The sequence below is a fragment of the Lygodium microphyllum genome, chromosome 23 (assembly GCF_053477565.2).
Source record: "Lygodium microphyllum isolate KBCC chromosome 23, Lygodium_microphyllum_v1.1.10, whole genome shotgun sequence".
NCBI classification, from domain to species: domain Eukaryota; kingdom Viridiplantae; phylum Streptophyta; class Polypodiopsida; order Schizaeales; family Lygodiaceae; genus Lygodium; species Lygodium microphyllum.
In genome coordinates, this window is record NC_141157.1 from 24,273,177 (window position 1) to 24,285,396 (window position 12,220).

A 12,220-nucleotide genomic window follows, 5' to 3' on the forward strand; every position below is an offset into this window, starting at 1 on the left:
CCTAGGCACCCCACCCAAATGGAACATTAAATGGATCAACCAATGAGTGTAAAGCGATGAGTCTACCATATATAAGGCTAGGAATAGTTAGCACATTAAATGTTCTAAATGAAAAGAGTCTATTGCTACCCCTCTAATTCAAAGTATGGGAATGAACTTATTACTCTCTCTCTCTAAAAGCTTACAAAGAACCTTTGCATAATTCTTAAAGCCTCAAGGCAAACAATCTTAGAGTTACTAAGGCTAGAAGGAGCAAATGGTCATCTAACTCACATCCTAAAAAATAGAAAAAACAAAGAATCTTACCAACCTACTTTCTCTCCCACTATGTTCCATGACCAAGAGTGCTTATGCACTGGGTCTATCCGAGGACAACTCATCCAAAATGAACATGCAAAAAGCAACACAAAAGCATATGGTTCGAGCAACATTTTTCCATTGTAAACTATTTAGGGTGGGCAACACTCTCCACCCAATGCAAAAAAGTTGTGGCCATGCCCAAAAAGTGAACTTTACATTTAATGAGTCTTGCCCCCACCAAAAGGATGAGAATAAACATACTTAAACAATGGATCATACTGCATTGGTTGCTAAGAAGGGGATGCTTTTAGTGTGTAAAGCAAACCAACCCCTCGACATAAATTCTTTAAAGGGGTGGGCAAAGGTGTTGGAATGGAATATATATAAAGGAAAGGAAACTCCTCTTCTTGCATAAGCATGGCACTTTTTAGAGGAAGAGTTTGGCACATCCTTTTGTTAGCATCTTTAGTACAAATAGGATGGATCTACTTTTATGGGTAGCTTTTTGCATAATCAAGGTAAATCTAGAAGTTAGCTCACTTTAGAAGTATCTTAAGGCAACATTCACATTACTTTTAATATAATATCTATTGAGAAGGAAAATTTCTAAACTATGGATCATTCATGTACTCTAATCACTCATGCTAATGCAAGTCATGCAACTCACCATTACAACTATCTAAATATATGACTTGGCAATAATATAAGTAACTAAATAATCATATTCAAACCAACCTCACATGTTGCCGTGCAAGTATACATAAGGGTTATTTTCTTTACCTTTCTAACATAATATATCAATTTTCATGCTTTAAAGTATTGTATTTTTATTGATATATTAGTTTACAAAACTAATATTGTTTTTTCTTTGTTTGTCTAATTGGGATCAATGTATTTCTTCAAAAGCTTAAAAGGCACTACAACAAGATGTTTTATTTTCCTCTCAATCCTCATGGCATCCTCCGATTCTTATAACCCCTGCAATCCACTTACAACTTGGCGTATTGACTTATCAAGATCCATATATGAGCTTACCCTAACCATGTAGATTACCACACTCAACCCCACTTACATGATTCATTTTAAAACTCATTTCAAGAGCTTCATAAAGCATTCAATATTGTGTTGTTATACTCGAGGACCAAATGAATAATGAAAATACCTATTTTCATACACCCATATGTATTGCACCAAGGTGTACTCGCATAAGCATGAGCTATCTTCTTCACAATTTACCTCTTCCTCATAGTCAAGAGCATTTGGATAATTTGTCTATCCAAGTAATTATTGTTAATACACATCCTATGATTTGAATTTGCATTGAAGAGGTGCTTATTAACACTATCCAAAAATTGACCCAATTTTAGAGCAAAGCCAATGCACAACTATGTGCAGAAAAGAATTAATCCAATCTCTTTGAATAATAGCACACAGACACAAATTGCCAAGACAACCTTCACATAAAAAGAATTAGGCATGTAGAAACTTATTATCATTTTGAGGACACTAGTCTAGTCTAGTCTAAATAATTCTACACCATTATTTCATCTCCCACTAGAGAATCTAACATCAATTCTAAATTAATGTGGGACTTGTTGAGCTAGCTACTAGGAATTTGCATTTTCAACTGTGTATGGGAGAGTAACCTATATAAAGTTCACTCTTACCTTAGAAGTGTTTGAATACCTTTTGAACATCTGCATGATTAAATCAAGGCCCTATTCTCTATTGATTGAACCATGTAAAGCACTAAGGTCCAAAGCATAGTGCTATTATTTCACTACAAACAACTTTGGACACTCTACAAGAGTGTCACATGCTTTGCCATTAGATGGTTCATTTTTCATTAAGTAAATGTTTAATGACAATCAAAGCTTAAAGAAGATAGAGGTTTTGTCTATCATGATTTAAGTGAAGATAAAAACTACATTATTATACTTCTTGGTGATGGAGAACTTCGAGTTTATTCTACCACCCAAAAGGCATACAATAAATTAAGAATAGTGCTCACCCATTAGGTTAGTGGGGGCATTTGGTGTAATATTCTATGTAACCCTCCAAAATGCATTGAACATTTGCGGACTCTTCTTCAAAAGCTTCATTATGGACTTCTAAAAGCTTGCCCCTTATCATCTTGATTTCATCCATCAATATGACATATACATGTCAAAATGGTCCAAAGAGGGCAACATCAAAACAGTTAGCAACAATGTCAACATGGGTTATTGAGCACACTCAATGCCACTAAACATGTAGCATGGCTACACAGTCTGCACCAAAATCCATGTATAAAAACTAGGTGGTGGCAAGCTCTGAACAAGTCTTTTGCATGTTTGAACTATGATGCAATTCAATTGCATTGAATGGCTCCATCGTTAGGGTAAAGAGGGCAATAAAATAGCAACCCCCAATAAAAAGACCACCCACATATAGTGTGTAAATCTCTCAACAAGGTAACTTCTTTTGTATCATTTCTTCTATACTATTACTTCAAACTTGGCATAATTGGAGTGCATATTGGAGCAAATATGACTTTTTGAAGTTGATTAAAATTTCAAATTAATAGGCGTACTTGAGTAACTGTGTTGACCCTTAGATCTTACTAATTACAATCCTTGAAAACATGGATTGTGGAAAGGAGCTAGAACGTTGTTTCATTTAGAAAATCCAATTGTTTTCTCAGACACGGGCTTTTTGCAGAACAATTGGTAAGCACTTTACAAGAAGTTCCCATTCCTGTATTTGCATTAACACCATATTCACACTTTAACCTATGACACCAAAGGTCTGTTATCGAGTACAAAACAAATGAAATGATCCTCCCTAAAGCTACAGCCTCACAGAGGCAAGGTATCTAGAGTCTAGACAATGACATCCACTGATCAAACATGGGGAAACATGGGGTGTAATCCAGCTACATAGATTAAGAGTAAACAAAGAAACATCCAGATAGAGACTCTTTATATGGAGCCTCTCCTTTCTTTATTCTCTTAAAAGAGGCAGGCTCCCAGGGACCAGGGCATCCCTAAGATCCTTCATACACAATTCCAAGAACAGAACCATGCAATTTCATAAATGGCAAACTGAGCCATAAACAATGCCCTCCTTTGAGTAACCCATGTACAAGCATAAAGGAACCATTGGAATCTTTTCTCATAATCTTCCCTTCTGTCTGTCATATGGAAGCAGATTTAACACATACGAGAGAGCTTAAGTCATGTTTTCACTCAAAGATTATTACAGAAACCACATTTGACTACAGGTGGTAATGTGAAACTGCGGTGAGAATATTACTGGTGAAATGTGATCAACTCAGAACAGAACTTATTTGAGCATCAACTGAGGACAGAACTTATCTGAGCTCCAACACTGACAAGCATGTCTTACCTTCACTTATACCCTGCATAGCTTAGCTTGAAAATTCATTAAAATTTCTTCACACTCACACTGGAGTCAGCATTTTTAAGAAATACTAAATAAGGCCGTGAGGCCAATCCATCAAAATAAATCTGCAAGTGGGAAGTTCATAAATATATATTACCTGTCTGATCAGAGAGAACACAAAAAAAGACTAACAATGAGTACACTTTTAAAGCTTGGGTTCCACCAAAAAATTGGAATAATGATTAGTTTAACTGACTGGGCTTTGGCATCCAGCTGGTTCCATGTGAACCAAGGACAGAATAAGTAAGCTGCAGATTTGAAGCTCTCTGATAATACTGGCTAACTTCGGCATACTAAGACAAGCTAACAGCTAAAACGATATTCTCCTCCTAGGAAATATCAAGATTGACACCAAACAGTCCTCCTAAATCAATGGTTCACATACCTATATCACCATTGTCCAACCCATCAAATCCTCAGACTTGCCCATTTGTATACTGGTCAGAGCTGCATAAAGCTCTTGAGATACTTTGCCCAACCCCTTGTGCGCATAGTTTATTCTGGAGCAAATGCAAATACACAAGCTTTTCATGAGTCACAACTTTTACGTGCTACTTCTCAACAACATAGCTGATACAAAAGTAATGATATAAAGGCCGCACCGGTCTCCTTGGAGCAAAATGCTTCCAACAGGGGATATCACAACTGCAGTCCCCGTACAAAAGACCTCATCTGCATCCTTGAGCTCATCCACACCTACTGGCCTCTCTTCAACCTAAGCATCAGGAGAAAAGAAACACACTGGATCAAAAACTGCCATGTAAGAACATGTTTAATAAAGCATCACTACCTTGTTGGAGCACTTACTTCGTAGCCACGACTTCTAGCCAGCTCGATGATACTTTTTCGAGTGATACCAGGGAGAATTGTGCCTTTGAGTTGAGGAGTAGCCACTTTGCTCCCCTAGCATTATAGAACAAACAATGCCAAATGTGGTCATTCATTTTATTGCCTAGAGATCAACGTTACAAAGAGGAATGATTTGTAAGAGCTTACGTTTGACATAGCACAATAAACTCACACCACAACTATAAAACCAATCAACACAAAGTCAGAATGGAAACTTTTCCATACTTCCAGCATAAAAAGTGAGATTAGAATGTTAAAGCAAATGAAGCACATGACTGGTGCTACAACTTGTTTGACAGCTGTCACACTCAGTGCTTGGGGATCTACAATCTTGGGAGAGCACACAGTGCAAGTTTATCAATAAGATTTAGTTCCCAAATGCACTGCACCAAAAAACAACAGCCTTTGGTTGGTGATGCAAAGGCAGCTCTCTCTTCTCCATTATGTGCGTGCTTCATATAGGATACCGTAGTTCCACAAAAAGTGACAATGTGTCTAAAAAACATCCCACACGTTTGACGAGGAGAGCATTTCTCTTCTTTGCCAACCTCGTGAATCAGCTTACACAACTGCCAATCCATCCGAGATATTCACCTGCACATACTTCCCCTTAATGAACTTCAACACGCATGTGAGCATGGGTGTGACAGTGTTGATGTGGGGGTGGGGTGGACGCGTTGTCAATGTGCATGTGTGCCTAAATCACATGTGCATGTGCTGCACAACCAAGGTCATCATTGTATCGCATCAATTCCTAATTTTGGCCTTCATTAACAGCCCCAAAAGGATGATTCACTATTTCATTCACTTTCTATATTTCCCACATTGCTTGCCATATACACTATGTGTTGTTGCAAACCCTACTGTTTCCTTTACAACATGTAATGAGGAAGTTTGATGCTCACTTTTGCGTGACCATTTTAGTCCAAGACATGGGCCCTTATAAAAGAAACAAATTTTGTTTATCAACTATTAAGCCACCAAAACTTGCCTTTACATTATCTATTCTTCTCACATTTTCTCAATCATTAAAACAGCCCCAAAAAGACAGCCATTTTCTAGCTCAACCAAGTCCTTAAGGGAAGAGCTAAATTACAATCAACCTGAGAGTGAGTACTTCTCACTCTCACAAGATCATGTAAAGATGTACATACACATGTATATTACTTATTTCGCAATAAAAGTAATCAATTTCTTTACAATGAGAGTAAAAAGACAAAAAATCTACCTTTCTCCTTCAACCTAATGGTCTAATGTAAATATTTACTTCTTAATTCAATTATCTTCAAGAAAATAAATAAATCTACCTTTCTCCATCAACGATGAATAGCAATACATCGATATGATTTTCTTCTTGTTTTTGAAATGGATGAAGAGCTCATGAAGGAGGTGCTGTAATGAATTTTGAGATCTATTGTCCCGTAAAATGACAACAAAAAAAATAGAATATGGAAATATATAATAATAGAGAAGTGGAGGATGATGATTAAGATGGATACGGCCAACTTTAGGCTATCTTCAACTATTGTACATGAGTCTACGACTAAGAAAATTAATGTAGAATAAGGAAAAACAAGCTCTCTTTATAAAAGAAAGGAGAGAGTTAGTAACAAGGGCAAGTGGAGTAGCATAAAACAAGTGTCTAGTCATATGTCATGAGGTGTGACAAGTAGTGGGATACTTAAAAGCTTGTGTGACAAGTATCATGATGCTCGTCTCTTATGTATGGCCTTTTTTGGACTGAAAACTGACGAGAATAGAATCAATCAAATTTAATAAGCAGTGCAAAACACAAAACTTAATGTTTTTAGAATGTCGTTTCTATTTTTTAGAACACATCTTTAGATCAATCCAAGGCTCCTAAAATTTACGAACCTCACTTCAAAGACCCTCTTCATATAGGTGTCATGTGAAAGCTCTTTATGAGTACACTCCAAAAACATTGTTAAAACCTTCATACAAGTTTTCTATGCAAAGTTATGTGCATTTTAAGCTTTCAACCTACACATGCAAATTGTACAAACATTTCATAATCATGTCATCTTATTGATTGTAATTGTCTGTCTTGGTGCATCTAGCCCGCCCTTCAAAGCATTAATCATTAATCATTTCTATGTGCGAGCCTAACCCCACTATGCTTGAGTTCCAATCACAGATACCCAATCGGGTCATTTAGATGGAAGTGTATACTACATTTTCTTTAACCCACTAGGTGGATCAACCATAACTAGTAACCACTCATCAATGGCTAGGTCTAATGCACTTTTCTTAACATCCACTAAGTTAATAAAACAAATTCGACGAGTAATTAAATATACAAATTAATCAAAAGGAAACAAATTCATTTTCTATTATATTGTGACAACTGTTGCATGGGATCACCCTCAACTCCATTCGTCTACAACTTCATTAGATGTTGTGTTATTGCTACACTCAAGTTTCATGGGTGAAGGCCGACGTTGCCTAACACTTTGAGACTCTCCCTCCACCCAATCCCATAAGAGTCAATGGTTATTGGATATCTCTGCTTCTTGAGTATCACACTGTATTATCTTCTTGACTCATTCATTATTCAGCTTTCACTCTTTCATCAAATTCTACTTCTCCCTACTTTTGCCTTTTGTGTTTTTTTTTGTGTTTAAGTCATATTTGTGCATTCTATGCTTTCTTAGTATAAACCATGGTATATCTTCACATGATATCAAGGCTAGAGCTCTATTCAAGAGTATCCTACTGCTATTATAAATACTTGATTTATTTTAATGACATGAGCAAGAAGTTACCAATTCACAATGGCCAAGATACCTCTCTTGGGAGTCTATTGTATCTCTAGTGACCCTAGGGCATCATTATGCTCTCAATTAAAAGGATAGCATATCCTTCCCTCTCATCCTCGACCACCTTACCAAATGTTGAGCAAATCTTCAACACGAAATTCACGGAGTATATGTATAGAAGATAGCCTAACTACACTCCTCTATCTTCACTCCATACTCCATCAAAAGCTATACATCAGTCAAAGTCAACGATGAGACTAGCCACCACTCCACTGAAGGAGAACCATACCCTATTTGAGACTACCAGCCCCAATGTCATGTTCATATTATCCTTCTGATTCATATGAGCCAAAATTGCTCTCTATTCTCCTTTATTGTGCAAATCAGGTTGTCATTATGGAGAACATAACTAATATCAGTATGTTAATATCCATAGAGGAGGCTCTAGAGACAAACGTACATCTTTAAGCATCCCTATTACATTCAATTTCATATGAGCATGTTGGTGGTGCTAATCATATGAGCATGTTGCTAGTGCTGATCAAATGATCATTTAGGATCTCTTTCTTATGCTTTCAATACCTTAGAATTGAATCACATGCTTGCATCATCAATATTAGGTACAATGCTTTCAATGTTAACTATAGTAAGCTTAGAATCTTCTATTGCAATTCTAAGTTCATTCTCAATTTTAGCTTCACATGCAAGTCAACCATACATATATTCAGTACTTACACTCCAATTATTACAACCAAGAATGCTTTTAGAACAAGACACATTTCAATGGGTCAACTTCACAACTTGGTCGAACCTCATGCAACAAGTGCAAGAGTCTCATTGTATTTGGGACCTCATAGTTGGTCTAGAGGCTATATTAAAACTCAGCCTGCCCACCCTTATCATATCATCAATGCAAGGCTTGCAATGCTACAAGAAATGTCCAGCTAATGCAGCCTTACTAACCGAGTTTCTCTCATAGCTTCAACACTTTCCTATAGCATCTAATTGTTAGAGTCATCTTATCGACCACCATTTGGCAAGAGATCCAACTCAACATATCAATCCCAATCATGAGTTGGAAGTTCTCCATTAAGAAAGAGCATGTACAAGTGATGATTTGAAAGTCAAAATGGCCAAGTATAGATGGATACTAGCCGAGTTCACCACTATCAGCTCACCAAAGTCACATGACAATCAGATCACATTATTCTTAAACAAACTACCCTCAAAATACTTCCGCTTCATGCAGGAAGTCATCTCTTTATCCCGAATGCCAACCTTTTATGAGTTTGAGTGTCAACTCTTGTGTTATCCAAGGTTGCATAATCAAGTCCACAAATCCAACATTATCTACTTCAAATGCAACTCTAGTATCCTCTTCTTCAAAGGGAAATATTTGAAGGTGGCAAGAATTCTCAAGAAGGGAAAGCAAGATCTAAAAAGGGCAACACCCCTTCTTCAAGTGGAACCAAAGAAACCAAACCCATTTGGTAGCACTAGCCTAAAACGAATAGGTAATGCCTTCACTATCAACGCATGGATCATGTAGACAAGGAGTGCCATGACAAGGCCCACGGTCTTCCACCTAGATCATATCCACACCAAACAATGATTACGCCCACGGTTGATCCTCTTAGGTAACAAAGGGGATCCCCTCTTGCACCTGCACCTCCGGCTCTTATTCCTTGTAGTACCCCACCCACATCAGTAGCATCCTACTAGGCAAACATATGGCATCTACACAATGTTGAGCCACTAATATTAGGATTCATATTTAATCATAATTTTTAGGCATTAACCTCTAATTTAGTCTTCTTAGACAAATCCCAAAAAGAAATCAATGCTAAATTACCAAAAATTGATCACTATTTTTTATAATACAACATACGCACCCCCAATCCTCTACAAATACAAATCCATGTTAGCGTATCCCTCATCCCTACTCAATTCCTCATTACACTACCCAATCAATCTTTAATACACTCGCTCTCTCACAACTACCCACCCCTTCTAGAAGACATCACTAGGTGGAGAATCCAACATGCAACATGATTGGACCCCTTCCACTAGTACCAGTTCATCATCACCTGGCCATCCTATTGTGGCCCGCCTATATCTTCAAGCCATAAAAGCGATCTATTCTCACTCCTCTATTATTGTGTTTGCTCACTCTACAACCTGCCCAAACATCCCATTTCACCTCCAACATTGACTTCATCAGCCACACCGCATTTGTTGTTACAACACGCTGCCCAACATCCAAACACCATCAACAAGCTGTCACAATTTGCATTTTACACTCATTGTGTGAATGATTCATCATGTGTCAAGCTCCTCAATAGACTAGTTTCACTCCATGTCCTATGTCCTTAGTTGCTCTCACCAACCTTGACCAACAAGCTTTGAATCTTTCTCAATTAAGTACTCAAATCAGTGTGTCTTCAAGCATACAAAGCTACAATCACTCCAATGTTAACCAATATGACATTGAGAAATGCATTTACGATCTCTAACTACTACTCCATTACAATCATTGATGAGAACTTTGCACGAGTCTGAATCCCAAACCAATCCAACTCATCGAATGAGACCTCAACCCTTATTGTCCAACAATCTTAGAGCTTTGCCCCAATCAATGCACCTTGAGTTCACTAACAAATTAAAGTAATTTAGACATATAACCTATTGTTCAAATATCCTAAACTTTGACATATATTTGGCCTAAGATTAAATGTTGAATTTAATGCTTTCAATAGCTGGAAATCAGACTTGCATGTCTAAATACATTGACTCAACAACTCAAAACAAGAAGCAAAGGTTTTGGTTGAAATGTCTTCAGTAAGTAATTCCACACCCAAAATGATTGATTTTTTGCAAACCCTAAGCCATTGATCTACTATAAACAACAAATCCTAATTCTGATATGCTATGAAACAAAGCTTGTACAATCTAATAGAGAAAGGAGAAGAAACAGATTCATTCCCAAATGTCTAGCACCTAAGGATGGCTACAAAATACTCTTCTCTTTTGCTATTCATCGCGAAAAATTAGTAAGTATATATCTCCTTTTATTGCTATGGCTTTCCAAACTTGGGCTACTCGAAAAATATGAGAGACAAAGAGAGCCCCAAAGAGTCAAGTTCAAGTTTCCAAATGAATAACCATCTGCTCCTTAATCAAATTACATTTTTACTAAGGGCTAATTAATAACTTGATCATTAATCATAAGTGAGCTACTCACTAAACCAAACTTAAACTCAAGGCCTGCTTAATAACTTAAGTTTCAATTTAACAAAAGTTTCACATTGCACCTTGTTGCTTTTACCCTCTCCTTGTACCACATAGCCTATATACTTGTCCACCATGCACAGTATCAAATCCTTCATTGCCGATGCAATGATTACCATTCCAAGAGCTAAGCATACCAAAATTACGAGTCACTTTAATCAATTTATTAAGCCCATCTCATTCTAGTGACAAAGCCCATGTCAATTTTAAGTGTTAAAAACAAACAATGAGTCCCATTTGATTGAGTAACTTAAAAGCAAATATCCATCGCCTCTTCAATCCTAGAAGGTCCTTGAGCAGTCCAAAGCGACTCCCTTGGCCTGATGCCTTGGTATCTTTGGGGTAAGACCTTTTGGGTTAGGCTGAGCCATCTCTTCTATCTCCTTTGGTCTCAAATTATTGGGCCTAGGAGGGAGTGTTGAGCCTAAAAACTTGCCTTTGCATTATCTTTTCTTCCTGGCATTTTTCAGCTCATCAAAACAGCTCAAAAGGTGATTATGCTATTTCATATGGCACTGTAGATACTTGTACAATGCAGAGACATCTTCTAGCTCCAACTATTCTTAAAAAAGCAATTCAGTGTGCACACCACTCTTCATCCTTCTATTCCTTTGCCTACCCTTTGCATCCATGATTGTCACCATCACCATTATCCACATCTTCTACCAGTTTGCTACCACAACCTGGTTATCAGCATCCCCAGCACTCATCCACATCAGGTGACCTGTCCAGCTGCTGGTTATACCTCTTCCACAGCCAGGCAACCTGTTTTGCTGCAGCCACGACCTGTTTGCAGCAAGGTGACTGCTTTCTGATCTGCATTTTTCCATCCATCAACATCAGCTGTGACCTGTTCTCTACCTGGCGACTGCATACGGCCCTGTATTTTAACAGCACCGCTGGGTATTCAGTCATAAACCTCAGGCTGACCTGCATTTGCAGCTACAGCAGGTCATTAATCAGATTTACAGCATTCAGCATCAGATTTCAGTCATATTCTACCTCAAATGGTCCTCGGCTGTTGCATGGCATCACTCTCATCTCCTGTCAACTGCACGTTCATCAGATTTTGTGGTATTGCTGAACTCGGGATCCATACACAAAGGAAGATACTCTCTCTCAACCCGCTCCCACGAGAGTCGGTGATTGTTGGATATCTTCACTCCTTGAGCATCATGTTGTATCATCTTCTTTACTCATTCATGATTTAACATTCATTCATTCACCGGATTCTACTTCTTCTCCCTAAATTTTTGTTTTGTATTTTGTCTGAGTTACTGTGCTTTAGTTGTGTTCATATAATATGTGTTTTCCCAGAGAAAAACCTAGCATATCTTCACATCAGCTTCATCTTTACCTGCCAACAGTTCACTCTTCGCTTCTACGTCCAGATGACAAATTTGCTCTCATACCAACTTTGAAATACTACTCTCCAAAAATGCACAACTCAAAAGATATAAATGTCCAAAGGAGGGAATGATCCTCCTACTCAAAAAGTGCAGTAGCAACATGCTGTATAAAGGGTAGAGGCTCCCCAACAGCAACACACAGCAGTCCAGCTC

At 37.7% G+C, this 12,220-nt stretch overlaps 1 protein-coding gene across 1 annotated transcript in view; it reads right to left on the bottom strand.

Annotated features, from left to right (window-relative positions):
* Positions 1 to 3,816: 3,816 nt before the first annotated feature.
* ATBCAT-5 (branched-chain amino acid aminotransferase 5 / branched-chain amino acid transaminase 5 (BCAT5)) overlaps positions 3,817 to 12,220 on the bottom strand; it is a 29,184-nt gene continuing 20,780 nt past the window's right edge. Inside the window, exons 8-10 of the mRNA XM_087664111.1 lie at positions 4,552 to 4,647; positions 4,347 to 4,459; positions 3,817 to 4,244 (exon numbers count right to left, since the gene is read on the bottom strand). Of these exons, the coding sequence (XP_087520237.1) occupies positions 4,130 to 4,244; positions 4,347 to 4,459; positions 4,552 to 4,647 (324 nt within the window). The 3' untranslated portion in view covers positions 3,817 to 4,129. The remainder of the gene's footprint in view (positions 4,245 to 4,346; positions 4,460 to 4,551; positions 4,648 to 12,220) is intronic.